Source organism: Ambystoma mexicanum, chromosome 9 (genome assembly GCF_040938575.1).
Source record: "Ambystoma mexicanum isolate Mex_15411 chromosome 9, UKY_AmexF1_1, whole genome shotgun sequence".
NCBI classification, from domain to species: domain Eukaryota; kingdom Metazoa; phylum Chordata; class Amphibia; order Caudata; family Ambystomatidae; genus Ambystoma; species Ambystoma mexicanum.
Genome location: NC_090931.1, coordinates 554,531,721 through 554,547,006, shown reverse-complemented (window position 1 = coordinate 554,547,006; position 15,286 = coordinate 554,531,721). Strand labels below are relative to the sequence as shown.

Below are 15,286 nucleotides of genomic sequence, written 5' to 3'. Positions count from 1 at the left end.
GGTAACAAGGACTTCTGAAACACGCAGCAGTGGTCGGACAGGGGACTGGAGAGGGTAGCCTAATTGTTCAGGGGGAACTCCTTCGAGTATGAGGCCCTATCAGAGGCCTTGGGAATGGATAACTTGAATGTCCTTGAATACCTAAGCCTAAAGGGAATCCTTACTGACCCCAAGTGGCATGTTAACACCTCCCGAGTTCTCTCACCCCTTGAGAAAATCCTCTGTGACTCTACAACAAGGAAGGGAGCACTTTCTACAATTTATAGGGTACTGGTCACGGCGGAACTGGAAGGGAGGCAGAATTTCAGGCAATGCTGGGAGGCAAGGGTAGAGGAGGAGATAACCGATGATACCTGAGGGAACATTTATAAGCTAATGTTTGCTGGCAACCTGTACACATCAGCCATGGAACGCAATTTTAAAATCCTTCATTCTTGGCACCTGCCCCCTGTGAGACTGTCCAAAATGTTTGTGGGATCCTCCCTGTTCTGCCAAAGGGAGTGTGGACGTGGTTCCATATGTGGTAGGAGTCACTGGCTGCGCAGGTATATAGGACCAAAGTCCCAAATTGGATCAAAGACCTTTTTGGTGTGACTCCAGCCTTGTGCCCCCTCCAGGTTTTGCTAGGGGTCCCACCTGCTGATTCCCAAAACCTTCAGGTTCCCAAAAATTGTTGAAACTATGCTGAGAGCTGGAAGTGTAGTGCTAGCTCAGAAGTGGAAAGACAAAACCGCCCCAGCTAAGAAGGAACTGTTCATTAAATTGTGGGACATATTTATGTATGAGAAGTTGTCGGCGATGGTTGACAAGATGGAAAGGTTTTTTTTATCGAATGGGGCACTTTCTTATTGAAAGAGGGGGCGAATACCTTCATCTCTAAGCTTGATTGGTTTGTATTCTCCACTGGCCTCTCTGATTGAATAGGACAGCCGAAGTGCACATGTATGATATACATAAACCGTAACGCCAGAAAAAGCTGAACTGTTGGTCTAAATGACTAGTCTTCACATCCCAGTGGATGGACGGGCATGGTAGCTCATGTGAGTGGGGAGTGTCAAGCCGAGAGGGAAGGGGATAACATGGATTGTTAATGTTGTTATTGTTGGTTGAACTTGATTCTATTGCCTATCGGAAAATTTGATAAAAACCAAAGTTAAAAATGGTATACCAAAAGAAATTACGGAAATATACCCTTTTCTGTACCACCGGTCCCTAAAGATTTCAAACCCTACAGTCCTTCTCTTTACACCATGGGAAGTAAAAACACTGTTAGAAATAATAAGGAAGAAGAAAAACCTATTTTCCCTAAAACTAACTGCATGCCCCAGAATCCCCCATGGACTGTGACGAAGAAGAGGACTGAAGAGGCATGTAGAGCTAAAGCACAGGCAGGCAAGCATAACCGTCTGTGGCAAGGTCAGACAATCCACTCTAAGGGTCTGCACCTGAAACCAATTAACCCATCGGAGGGGCATAAAAGGCTGCTGCTGGAAGGAGCAGTGGAATGAAGCTGGAACAGGAGCTGGAAGGTTGGCAGCAGTAGAAGCAGAGCAGGAGTCTGGCAGATCACTAGGAAGTGTGACCACACGAGGGATGCCGGAGCGAAGGAAGAGCAGATTTCACCTGCAGACTCTGAGTTGGTCCTGTAGCGGTAATGGTTTAATAAATTGTAGCAGACTTTCCCAAAGAATTGCAAGAATGTTTAACTTCAGAGAGGTCGTGTATGAAATATTGCGTTTCCGGATCATTGTCAAAGACGAATGCTGTCTGAATTAAAGGGAACGTAAGTAGCAAGTTGGAGTTTGCCATCAAAGGGAAATCGCGTATTCCTAAATCTGATTTTGAAGTGAACCCTGACTCTTGTAACATTCTACAGAAACATTCAATTGTTGCAGAAATTGTTGAACTCGCAAGTAGAAGGTGCACATGAAGTTGGGGAAGGGAGCTGGGTGCTTTTAACAAGAACTAATCCAGAATCTGTGAAGCTGAAACTGTGGCAGTTAGAAGCTAAGGCAGATTTTGTGGTAGCTACAAGACTTGGAGGAGAGGCAAAGAGGCTGCCCTTTCTTGTAATGGTGGAAAGAGTGTCTTGCCAACCTGTAGAGGTCGAAAAGTCTTGTTTAAGTTGCCTAACATGATTCCACAATCTCACATTGCAGCAGAAAGTAGTAGAACTGTGGTTGTCTAGACTTTTGTCAGAACATTTTCATTTTGATGAAGTTGTAGCAGTCTGTGAGGCAAAGAAGTCTGCTTTCACAGTATCCTTGTCAGGAGAAAGTTGCCAAGTAGAGAGCAACTCCTTTAAGAGGGGCATCCTGACAAATTGCATTCAAGATGCTGCAGGAGTTAAAAAAGCAAAGTTGTTGTCAAAGTGGAAGTGATACATTTTGATTTGAACATTATCCAGGATTACCATAGGTGCTGTTTTCTTTGTGGAACTTGGAAAGGGAAGCTCTTCATCCAACGAAAAAGAAACTTTTACCCATGGGTTTTTGTTTCGGTGACTCTTTTTTCTTTGGAACTGAACTGATTTAAGACTTTATTTTCCTTGGGAGAAATTGACTTTGCCCATTTCTGGGGGACCGGAATCTGCCCAGAATAAGTAGAAGTCATCCAAGACATTGGTTATTTGGTAATCCTTTATTTATGTTGTTTATGCTTTACTTTGAATGTTTAGTTGTTTAGTGTGAGGGTTAGTTATGTGAATGCTATGAGGTATTCCCTTGGATCTTAGACTAGGTAGGGAATCCCCGAGTAGAGTAAAATAAAATGTCAAACCTTGAGAAACCTAAACTAACTTAGTTGTGGGCCTCACATTACTGACCCCTTAGACCTCCAATTTGGAAATATGTAGAAATATCTGGATCTGCACATTTGTATTTATTGAATTTTGTATAGCGCTTTTAACCAGAGAGCTTTACAGAGAACAATATGCACATAACATAAGCAATATGAGACCATTTTTAGAATCATGTAGCAAAGAACATTGTGCTAATGCAGTGGAGCACAATGTTGAACGTTGTGTAAAAAAGATCACAAGTACGTTAATGTCGCAGATTGTTTAAATAATCTCTGGGTTTTTACTGTCCTATTACCAAAAATGTTGTTTCATAATCACGAAGGGGGAGACTGCTAAGCTTAACGCCTCCTAGGGGACAGGGCAAATGAGATCCCACTGGTTTGACCTTCCCCACCCTGCCTCCTCTTAGAGGACAGGCAATCCCTAAAATGGGATCTGTGTTATCTTCCCTTTTCTCAGGAAGTTAATGATTTTGTTGGCTATATGAGGTTTGCAAGAGACTACTGTATGACTACCTAGTCGCGCCTGGTGTGGTTTCTGACCCATTACTGTTGCCATCCTCGCATGAAGCTCAGATCAAATGGATTGTCCCATCTTGTCGTAGGAAGGAACATAAAGTTCCTGCCAGACCAACAGAGAAGAGAGGCGCAAGCCTGCAGAGTAACTCTCCCTCTCTCCCCCTTTGCCTTTTTCCTCACTTTTTCCTCTCTCCCTTCCCTCTCTCTCCCTTCCCCCTCTCCCCCTCGTTCCCTTTATCTCCCCCTTTCTCCCTCTCCCCTTTCCCCCTCTGCCCCTCTCTCCACCCTCTCCCCCTTGCACTCCTCCCCCTTGCACTCCACTCCCTCTGCCCCTTCCCTCTCTGCCCCTTCCCTCTCTGCCCCTTCCCTCTCTCCCCCTTTGCTCTCTCCCCCTTCCACCTCTCCCCCTTTTCTCTCTCCCCTCCCTTCCCTCTCTCCCCTTCCCTCTCTCTTCCCTCTCTTCCCTTTCTCCCCCTCCCTCGCTCCCCCTCCCTCGCTCCCCCTCCCTCGCTCCCCCCTCCCTCGCTTCCCCCTCCTTCTCTCCCCCCTCCCTCGCTCCCCCCTCCTTCTCTCCCCCCTCCTTCTCTCCCCCTTCCTTCTCTCCCCCTTCCCTCTCTGCTCCCTTCCCTCTCTGCTCCCTTCCCTCTCTGCTCCCTTCCCTCTCTGCTCCCTTCCCTCTCTGCTCCCTTCCCTCTCTGCTCCCTTTCTCTCCCCCTTTCTCTCCCCCCTTCTCTCTCTCTCCCCCTTCTCTCTCTCTCTCCCCCTTCTCTCTCTCTCCCCCTTCTCTCTCTCTCCCCCTTCTCTCTCTCCCCCTTCTCTCTCTCCCCTTCTCTCTCTCCCCTTCTCTCTCTCCCCCTTCTCTCTCTCCCCCTTCTCTCTCTCTCCCCTTCTCTCTCTCTCTCTCTCTCTCCCCCTTCTCTCTCTCTCTCTCTCCCCCTTCTCTCTCTCTCTCCCCCTTTCTCTCTCCCACCTTCTCTCTCTCCCCCTTCTCTCTCTCTCTCTCTCCCCCTAACTCTCTCTCCCCCTTTCTCTCTCCCCCCTTTCTCCCCCCTTTCTCTCTCCTCCTTTCTCTCTCTCTCTCTCCCCCTTCTCTCTCCCCTTTCTCTCTCCCCTTTTCTCTCCCCCTTCTCTCTCTCGCCCCCTTTCTCTCTCTCGCCCCCTTTCTCTCTCTCGCCCCCTTTCTCTCTCGCCCCTTCTCTCTGCCACTTTCTCTGCCACTTTCTCTCTGTTCCGTGTCTTTACTCCTTATTCAAGAGCTAAATGTTGATGCAAAAATATTCTCCAAATTGTTGTCCAATAGTTTAATTGCATGCTTACCTTCCATTGTTTCTCCATCATCGTAGATTCATGCTGTCTAAACTCTCTATCAAGTTGGCCCTATTAAATGTCTTTCAAATCTATAGCGGCTTAAGCTGTGGATGCCTTCTGTCTCCTTCCCTGTTTCGGTTGTACTTGGAGCCCCCTAAAAGGCCACCAATTTTTCACCATTTTCATGATAAAAAATTGAGATTAGGATTACATTGGAGCCCATTTTGAGATTCTCCTTTCTGACCTGGGCACAACCTTTTTTTTTTTTTAATAAAGTTGCTTTAGAATTTGGGGTTCATTTAGGTTACAAGAGGACGTCGACAAAGTCTCAAGGTAATGGTTCTGAACCTTGTTGATTTTCTTTCCTCTTATCACTAGTTAAGCAGCATGTTTGGGAATTAAATAACATGCCTTTCCTATGAAATCAACTATGATTTGAACATTTACTAAAAGAGGCAATAACTAACCTTCGTAGCTGTAAGAATCCTCCTATGTCCATTATTGAAAAATATTACATAGATCAACCATCACTTCAATAACTTGGAGCATCATGTTCACGATTATATGGGCAGAAAAGAACGCGAGACAGGCTCGCAAATGGTCACAACTACCAGTATCAGAAAGAGGACGTTTCGCACACACATTTTTGCCTTTACTTTTGGACTGCTGTGAGCAATTTAATTTCCACAACTGTGCTCTCAAACGCACACTGCATTGCAAACAATCTCATAACTTGTAATTCGCGGCGTCAACTGCTAATTCGTTTTGGAAATCCCAAGTACTTTATTCAACCGATGAAGGCCTTTCTTCCATTAATTCGCATTTGTGGAGAAATTGCATAATCACTGTTTACTCACCTCTTTAGTACAATCTAGCTTTCTAGAAGGTGATCACTATGCACCCTGTAGCCACGCTTATTGTGCTGGGCCTAAATATATCCCAGTACTGCTTTACTCTCATAAAAATATGGATTTGAAATCGGTACAGGGACTAGACCGGGTTCAAAATTGTAATTACTGATAGCGATTTTTGTTTCCGGTTATAGCCTCGGAGGGCATGGTTGGCTTCACACCAACAGCGGCCAGGAGCCGCATTTGCTTGCCGTAGCCAACTGGTGCTATACACACATACCTAAGTGGCATTCATTTTGTGTGTTTGGGAATGTGTATAAATGAGCATTAAGGCACATCTAGAAGATACAAAAAAGGTAGCAGACCCCTCGCTCTAGAAAGAACATGGCATGCAAAGCTTTTCTGTGTTTTTTATCCACTTTGAGAGTCGCAGCCATCACTTTTTGCTCACTGTACTTTTCACAAAGGAGGAATAGCCATTATCATATCAGTCTTATGTGTAAAAAGTCATTTTTTTGTGACTAAATGCACAATGAAAAAAATTAAATATCAGTCTTTGTACCACTCTCAAGGGCACGCCAGCACCGAAATGCCTGGCAAACTCCCTTTGAACAAGAGTGCTAACAGCAACCCCAGACATGTGTTTCGGCCTAGTCGGGTGGAGCTGTGCCATCTCTAGAAAATGTTAAACACATAATTGGTTGTATATAATTTACAAAGATATAGTTTGCATTTTATATAGGAGTTACATTCGCAAAACGCTATATAACTGCTCCTTTTTCAGAGGTAGCTCCTGCTTCTCGAATGATGCTGAACACCTACGAGATGTTTTGAGCTCCTGCTAGTCAAATCCTTATTTCAATCACTGCTAGAAAAGAAGGTAGTAATAGTGAAAGGCCTACACAGCGACCTGACTATCACAATAAGTATAAAGGTACAGCCATTCATTGTGGTTCGTATGTTCTACTTAATTCCTCATAGTTGGTCACTGAGTAAAACTATGGAAATGAAGGATTCATTCATAAATGTGCACAATCATGTCTTTGGTTTCAGTCCAAAATTGATTTCTAAGAAATTATTTGTGGTAACCTTTTATATTTCATTGCCCAATCCCTCCAAAGAGTCCTCCAACCTTTTGGCAAAGTAAGTGGTTGAACTGTCCCTAATCCTCTTAATTCAATGCATGATCCAATCTCCTTTTCCATTGATCATTAATAACCAGAAGCGTGGTAAGTAAAGGATTGGAAATTAGTTGGATTGGAGGATGTGGGTGAAAGCCGGATGGGCTTATGTGGGAACCCTTTAAATTGTTTGTGAGTTTGCAACAAAGTCTGACAAAAGTGATGCGAACTAGTTCCAGTGGCGATCTTTTTAAACCCTGTTATGTACAACTGTCTGACTGATGGTTCAGAAAGCTGCAGTTTAGCCCTTGTTATGTAAAGTAACTGGTAAGTTCTCAAATAGGACAGGGATCTGAAATCTGTCTTTGTAGATGTTTCAGACTACTTCTCTCAGTAGCCCTTCAGCCAGGACCCACCTGAAGTGTGAGGAGTCCCCAGGAACAATGGCAGAAAATACCAAAACCTTGCAATTACTCTTTCACCTCATTTCTATAATCACAGGAGAACGTGGGGCACCGACAGGCAGAGATAATACAACTCCATGCCTCTTCCTTGACCCTCTAGCATGACAGGCCTGCAGAACCGGAGGTGCAAACGAGAATACATTTTAATAATTGAGGGAAAAAAAAGAAATTCACACCAGAGGAGCTTGTGCTCAGTGTTGTGGCGCTGATGTCCCTCGAGGGCTGCTGTAGAGCTTCGTCATACGTAGTATAAATAGCTCGAGCTGCGCCCGTTGGCTTCAGTTAAATGTTTCCGAAAGCTTTCGCTTTGTTTGTTTGAAAACAGCGCTCCCATTTTCGTCAAGATGTCTTCATCTTCAAATCCTTCGACCCCAAAAACTGGTTTAAAAAAATTCCACTATTGCGGTAAGAAAATGCCCATGGCATCTGACTGTGGTGTCTGGGTCCCGACTATCAGACCGATGACTGCAGGTCCTGTCAGGATACGACAGGAATAGCTCTCATTGAACAACAACGTTAATTGGCGGTGGGGAGGGAATCTTTGAAGGCCTCTTCGAAGAGAAATAAAGCCTCGTCCCAGCATAAGTCTAAGAAGGCCCTATCGAGGAGTCGGTCGAGAAAATCTTTGTCTTCTTCAAAGAAGGCGAAGAAGAGACGTCACAGATCTTCTTCTACTTCTCCCCACTTGTCCAACTAAACATGATTCCCCTAAAAAAGGGGAGGTTTTCAGAGCCTTATTGATGTGAATCTTCAAGAATGCGGCCCGACCCCCCTCAACGTCACACGAAGACCTTGCCCCAGCTCATCCTTCAGATGACCGAGGAAGGTCAGAGACTATCGGGCTCGAGAAATCGTCGAGGGGACCGTCTAGAGAACCTTCTGATACCTCATAAAAAGAGCAAGTCAAGCTTATCGAAATCGACGGCAACATCAGACAAAATGCCATCAGGTTCCAAACCTTTGTCGACAGCAGTGTCGAAGGTTCTGTCGACACCGTTCTTGACTACGCCTTTATCTAAGGCAACTTCGACTTTATCGAAGCCAGCGTCTGCAACATCATCGCATCTGTCGAAGACAGCATTGATGCCATTGGCGAAAATGCCTTCATATCCTCAACCCACAGGTAAAGTTTATACCCATTTGCCTAGGAAAGACTTTTTCAAGTCAATGGGCCTCATTACAAGTTTCGCGGTAGCCTTGCCGGTAAAACCGTCAGGCTGCCGCCAAACTTGCAATATTTTCCAGCACCTGCGAATGGGCAATTACCGGGTCATTACCTGACAATTGCCCATTCACGGGCGCCGGAAAAAAGATGCTCCCCATTCCCATTCAGCCTCATAGGGCTGAGTGGGAATGGGGAGGTCGGATGCACCGGCACCGCTAATAACGGTGCCGGTGCATCCGACATGCTGTGCTCACAGGTGCCTTTCTGCCTGCCAGGTCGGACCTGGCGGGCAGAAAGGCACCTGCGAGCACAACTCGTAGTTTGCCGGTCCAGGAACTACGGTACCGGCAAGCTTACCAATACCGTAGATCCCAGACCGGCAAACTTGTAATGAGGCCCAATGACTTCTATTTATGAGGAGGACCAATCCTCTGAGGAGGATTCTTAACCATTTGGGGTGAGATATGGGACAAAGAACGCTCCTGAGGAGCTGCTTGACCCAGAATCAAAGATGTCTGATCTTTACGACTGTCTCCAATCAGCTAGTGGCAGAGACACTTCGCCTGAATTGGAGTTTGACAAACCTGACCAAGCTGATCATGCTGATTCAGCACACAGAAATATTATGAATAGGGTTGTGGAGTTCATGGGCTGGAGCAGGAATGCTCCTACCTTCGAACAAGATGACAGATGTTTTGAGCCAGGGTCCTCAGAAGGATCCAGTACTACCTTTTTCATACAGCCCTTCAAAGGAAGGTCATGGCCACCTGGGAAACGCAAGAATCTGGACCTGCAGTAAGTAAAAATGTTGGCAAAAAATATAGACCTTCATCTTCTGATCCAGACTATTTAACAAAAGCACCCTACGCCTGAAAGCTTAGTGGTCCAAGCAGCTACATCCACTAGACAGTCTGCGTATCCCTATATTCCCCCGGATAGGGATGACAAGAGAATTGATGCCTGGTCTCGCAAAAAAAATTCTTCGAATAGTATGGCTTTAAAGTCAACCGATGTTACTTGTACCCTTGCAAGGCTTACCTACACCCTTTGGTTGGACTGGGTTAGCATGGTGGCTCAGCACATTCCGGAAGGCGAGGACCGAGATGGCTTCCTGGCTATTGTGAAAGATGGAAAGGAAGCAATGGGGGAATGTCTCCAGTCAGGACTGGACACTGCTGACAGCATCAGCAGGTCCATGGCTTCTAGCACTGTACTACGCAGGTTTGCATGGCTGAGAAAGTCGGGCTTTGCACCAGATGTGCAGGCCAGGCTATCACAATATGCATTTTGACGGCTTGAGGTTGTTCGGCAGCAAGGCGGATGAGAGTCTAGAGAAGCTGCAAACCTCTAAGGCGGCAGCTAAATCACTTCATACGTCAACCTCAACAACACTCCTACTCAGTCTCATCTTCCTGGAGGGGCCGTCCTTTTCGTTTCTATTCCTCATTTGGAAGAGGAAGAGGACAGGCTAGTCAAAGGGGACAAACAAGATTTTCCTTGTGGTGGACAAGGAAGGGATCAGCCCCAGCAGCGGTAACAGTCCCCTCAGCAGCTACTGCAGCCGCCTCTAAGCCACTCTGAGGTCTTGACCCACAAGACCCGGTGAGAGGCAGAATCTCTCAACATCCGAAAGAATGGTGAGGTATTACTTAAGATGCTTGGGCACTGGAAACAGTAGCTCAAGGTTACTGCCTTCCTTTTCCGAAAACGCCTCAGGACCATCCACCGGGATACAACTCTGTGAAAATTCCAAATCCGCTCCTGTTGCAGGAAATTTTAACCCTGCTAGAGAAAGGTGCAATAGACCATGTACCTGTAGCAGAGAGGAACAAGGGTTGGTATTCCCCCTGCTTTCTCATTCCCAAGAAGGACAGATGATTGAGACCCAACCTGGACTTTTTGAACAAATTCCTCAGGAAGGACAAGTTGAAGATGGTTAACCTTTCTCAGATCCTTCAGGTTCTCCAACTCCTAGACTGGTTGGTATCATTGGACTTTCAGGATGCTTAATTTCATGTGCAAATCCATCTCAAGCACAGGAAGTACCTGAGGTACACGGTTGGCGGTTCTCACTATCAGTTTCGAGTTCTGCCATTCAGGCTGACCTCTGCCCCAAGGGTTTTCACCAAGCTGATGGCGGTAGTGACAGCGAGTCTCATGAGTGGGGGGATTCACGTCTGTCCCTACCTGGACGATTGGCTGATCAGGGCCCGTTCACCCGAGCAAGCCCAGGAACATCTCAATATCACCTGCCACTCCCTACACAAACTGGGCTTCTCCCTCAATTACAAGAAGTCCCATATGAAACCATTCCAAAGACTCCACTTCATCGGAGCGGTCTTGGATACTTCCTCAGGCAAAGCCTCACCTCCCGAGGTGAGAGCTCAACACATTCAGCAGATGGTAACAACATTTCAGAATGCCCAACAGCTTCCGGCCTTTGATTTTTTGAGGTTTCTCGGTCTCATGGCATCCTGCATCTTCCTAGTGCCAGAAGCCCGATTGAGAATGAGATCCCTTCAATAGGCTCTCAGGACTCAATGGTCCCATTTTTCAGGGAATATGTCGGAACATCTGCAAGTTCCGAGCAAAGTTGCTCAAGACCTAGTTTGGTGGGCTTGCAAAGACAATATTCTCAAGGGAACAATAGTGACGGATGCCTCACTCAATGGGTGGGGAGCTCAGGCCAACGATCTGACAATCAACGGTCGTTGGTCTCCATCGGAGTCCAAACTACACATCAACCTTTTGGAGCTGAGGGCAATCAGACTAGCACTGAAGGCCTTTCTGCCCTCTGTACGGGGAAAGAATGTCCTGATAATGACGGACAACACAGTGGCCACGTGCTACCTCAACAAGAGAGGAGGTGTAGGGTCACTACCACTGTGCAGAGAGTCAATGGAGCTCTGGTACTGGGCAATACAACAAGGAATCTCTCTGTCGGCAGTTCACCTAGCTGGAGAGCCGAACACGGCGGCAGTCACTCTGAGCAGGCAGAGCACAGTATCCCACGAGTGGGAACTAGCTCAGGAAGTCCTTCAAGAGATCTTCATCCTTTGGGGAACACCTCAAGTGGATCTGTTCGCGACCAGTGTCAACAGGAAGTGCGATCAGTACTGCTCAAAGGAATTTTCCCCCAAGAGGAGCTCTGGGAGACATGTTCATAGTGGACTGGGAATTTCCACTCCTGTACGTGTTTCCTCCAGTCCCCGTGATTCCTCATGTAATTAGGAGGTTGAGAAAGTTCAGGAAAACCATGATCCTAACTGCTCCGGATTGAGCCAGGGACCTTCTGGACATGTCCATCTGCCCTCCAATACATCTTCCACAAAGAGAGGATCTTCTCTTGCAGGAGGAAGGTCGGGTTCTCCATCCAGAGGTCAAGACACTCAGCCTTCACGCATGGTTTCTGAGAGGCTGAGATATAAGGATTGGGACCTCCCTGACGATGTAATGGAGATTCTGCTTTCGGCCAGAAGGCCAGCAACAGAATCCTTGTACCAGTGTTGTTGGAATAAGTTCAGTAGCTGGTGCAAGGATAAGAATGTGGATCCATGCCTTTGTGGCACACCTATGGTGCTTTGTTTCCTATTACACCTAGCCAATCTGGGGCTCCAGGTTGGTAAAACGAAAGGATACCTAGTAGCGCTTTCTATACTTAAGCGCTCCTCTGAAGAAGTGTACCCACCAGTCCCATTCCATGTCCCTGTTTGGGATTTAAATCTAGTATTAACATTTCTTACATGCATTACTTTTGAGTCTTTGCATTCTTGTCCACTAAGGCTTCTCACATTGAAAACAATACTACTAGTGGCTATTACATCAGCCCACCGGGTGAGTGAGTTGCAGGCTCTCTTGTAAGCCTCCTCATACTATTTTCCATAAAGATAAAGTAATACTTAAAGTCAAACCTTCATTCCTACCCAAGGTAGTCTCTGACTTTGATTTGTCTCAAAAAATCACACTGCCATCTATCTATCCTCCACCTCATGCAAGTAAGGAGGAGGAAAGACTTCACAGGCTAGACCCAAAAAGGGCTCTCAGCTTTTATATTTCTAGACTGGCTAAGTTTCGACAAAATGACCAACTTTTGGATATACCGGCCACAATTTGGGCCTGGCAATAACAAAACAGACCTTATCCAGATGGATAATTTTGGCAATTGGAGATTGTTACAGATTGGCAGGTAAAGACCCTCCAGCTGGGCTAAGAGCTCATTCTACTAGGGGCATGGCAACTTCATAGGGCTCTTCAAAGGGGTGTCCCAGTGCAAGATATTTGTGCAGCGGCCACTTGGTCGTCTATGCACACTTTTATAAAACATTGTTTAGATTCGACCTCATCACAAGGAGGTCTTTTTGCAAAGGCCGTTCTTCATAAGGTCCATGATTAGACTTAATTGGTACTCCCTCCTCCAAATTTTCACTGCTTTGGGAGTCTATCAAAGATGATGAATACGTGGGAGGACACAATCCATTCGAAGAACAAGTTACTTACCAACTGGTATCGTTTTTTCGACTGGATGTTCCTCCCACATTTTCCTCATCGACCCTCCCAGCCTACCCCACCGTACAATTTAAGTGAATCCCCACTCTGTGTTCCTTGAGAGCTTGCAGTATAAGGGTACGTCTGGTCAACTCCTCAGTTGAGGATATCAAAAAAACAGAACCAAAGCCAAAGGGCGCGGCTCGAGCTATTTACAATACGGATGGTGGTGACGCTCTACAGCAGCCCTCGAGGGACATCAGCGCCATAACATCGAGCACAGCACCCTCTGGTGTGAAATTTCTTTTTTCCCGGAGCAGCAAAGCTGATGATAACAATATCGAAGATGAGGAATATGTTGGAGGAACATCCAGTCGAAAGAACATTACCAGTTGGTAAGTAACTTGTTCTTCTCCATCACGCTACTACAGACCATTGTTTGACATCATTCAGATCATATTCTCAAGTAGAGTTCAAAGGCCTGTGTAGTCCTACAAAAGGCTAATTAGGAATGCAACTAAGGTTGAGGTTTGTTTCACCAAGTATGTCTCTTTAGGGTTCTGGATATTTTCCTGTGCAGGGTTGTTCAGGGTTGTTAGATATTCCTGAATACCTCATAAATGCTGATCAATTTCCATGTTATTTGTACATGGAATGTGGTGTGTTGATCTCAAGCAAGGGGAGAGAGGTGGCGGGCGGGGGCGCAGGGGTGGAATTAAAGAAGTAATCCTGAAATGTTTTGCGAATGCAAAGACCAGGCACCTGAAGCCTTTTGTGAAGAGCACTTTTCTCCACATTCTTGGTATACGTGAAGTTGCACAGACCCTGCGGCTTGGATAACATGTTGGATACACCAATTGTGCCTTTCCTCCGCTGCCAGATGATGTGCCTGGCTTCCTCCAGGCCCTCTACCTGCAGTAACAAGACTGTGGTCTACTATGCAGCCTTTTTTAATGAGGCCTATGTCTCTTGATCCAAACCACTGGCTACCGTTTTGGGACAGGCGGTAGAGGATGCTGGTTTTGGAGTATATCTGATGTCCTTAACACTACCCAGCATAGTCCATGGTGAGCGATCATGAGAGCCGTAGTCCAAAATATGTGGAGAGCAACAGATTTCAGATCCCTGAACTAGTATATTTGTTATCTGTACTTGAAACACTAGTAACTATTTTCAAGACTACAAAATTCCACATCAAAATGTTACTATGAAAATACTTTCTGTTTTAATATTTTTCTTTACAGGATTCCCGTTGTGGTGTCAACGAGTCCTTCCTGCCAAAGGAGCTTGATCTCAAGGGGAATATGTGCAATATCCAGCACGAAGGAAGCTGTGCTCTCAACAGTGAATTTTTCTTTACCAAGCCTATGGAGCTGCGCCTTTATTTCATCATGCAATTTTGCATTTCACGGTATAAGAAGTGCAGCGTGCTCCACTGTGAGTTTAGGAGTCCGGGCAAGGAATTCAGCAGTGACGATTAAGAATATTGTATATTCCTGTGTCAGAAAAGCAGTGAACTCTTTCATGATCACCGTGTTCTGTGTGTGTTGGTGGTGCTGCAGTAATCTGAGGCTGGTAAGCAAATTAAGATGTTCTTCTCAGATGTTCTGCTAAATGTTTGATTATATCGCAACTAAACACATGATGAATGTTCAGGGACCTTTCCAAAAACCCTCACCCTGATAAACAGAAAACACTATTTAAAGGAATCTTAAGGGCGAGGCTCTGTAGAACCACCAACCTCTATGGATAAATATTTTATTTTTTATTTATATTGCACAGAATAGCCCGCAGGCATCGGGGCGCGTACATTTAGACACAGACATACAAAATTAGACCGGACATCGGATTTCTGGTACTAGTTCCCCCTAACTGACTTTATTTGAAAATAGTGGTTTTTAGTTTTTTACTGAAAATCATGTCTTTTCTTCTAGTCTGAGTTTAATCGGTAGAGAGTTCCAAGTCTGGGCTGCTCTCAGAGGGAAGGATCTTCCCAATCCATTTGCCTCTTTTAGCTTTTATGCATGCAATTTGTCCCTGTGTCCCCGATTTTAGGGATTGGCTCGGGGTATAGGGAACAATCCGGTCCTTCAAGTAGGTGGGTGCCTGTCCAAATAGGCATCAATGTACCAGGGTCATGGTTTTAAAGGTGATCCTATCTTCTACTGATAGCCAGTGCAAGGCTTTCCTGTCAGCTGTAACATGATCCCTTATAGCCCTCTGCCTAACAATTCCTACTGCTTTATTTTGGATAGTTTGGCACATGCTTGTGCAGCCTTTGCTTGCTCCTAACAAGAGGACGTTTCCATAATCTATCCTGGAGAGAATAGCGGCCCTTGCAATAGTAGCGCAGTTCTTCTATCTCAGATACGGTCTGATGTATCTTAGCAGCCTCAGAAAGTACTGGCAATTTCGATTCAGATTATTAATGTGCGCATCTGCACCAAGTGATGCCTCCAAGTAAATCCCCAATGTTTTGACTTTTTCTGATGCCTGGATGAGGACGTTTTTGATCTTAAAAGATGTGTATTCCTGGTTTAACTTCGCTTATGCCTGGTATGATCCAAAGATCAT

General features: G+C 45.7%; 1 protein-coding gene across 2 annotated transcripts in view; it reads left to right on the top strand.

Annotated features, from left to right (window-relative positions):
- PRR11 (proline rich 11) overlaps positions 1 to 15,286 on the top strand; it is a 231,101-nt gene that overhangs the window by 69,952 nt on the left and 145,863 nt on the right. The window contains exon 3 of one of the 2 annotated variants that reach the window (XM_069615149.1): positions 13,957 to 14,287. The exons of the other annotated variant lie outside the window; for it this stretch is intronic. Within the exon in view, the coding sequence (XP_069471250.1) occupies positions 13,957 to 14,287 (331 nt within the window). The remainder of the gene's footprint in view (positions 1 to 13,956; positions 14,288 to 15,286) is intronic. 2 annotated transcript variants of the gene reach the window in all.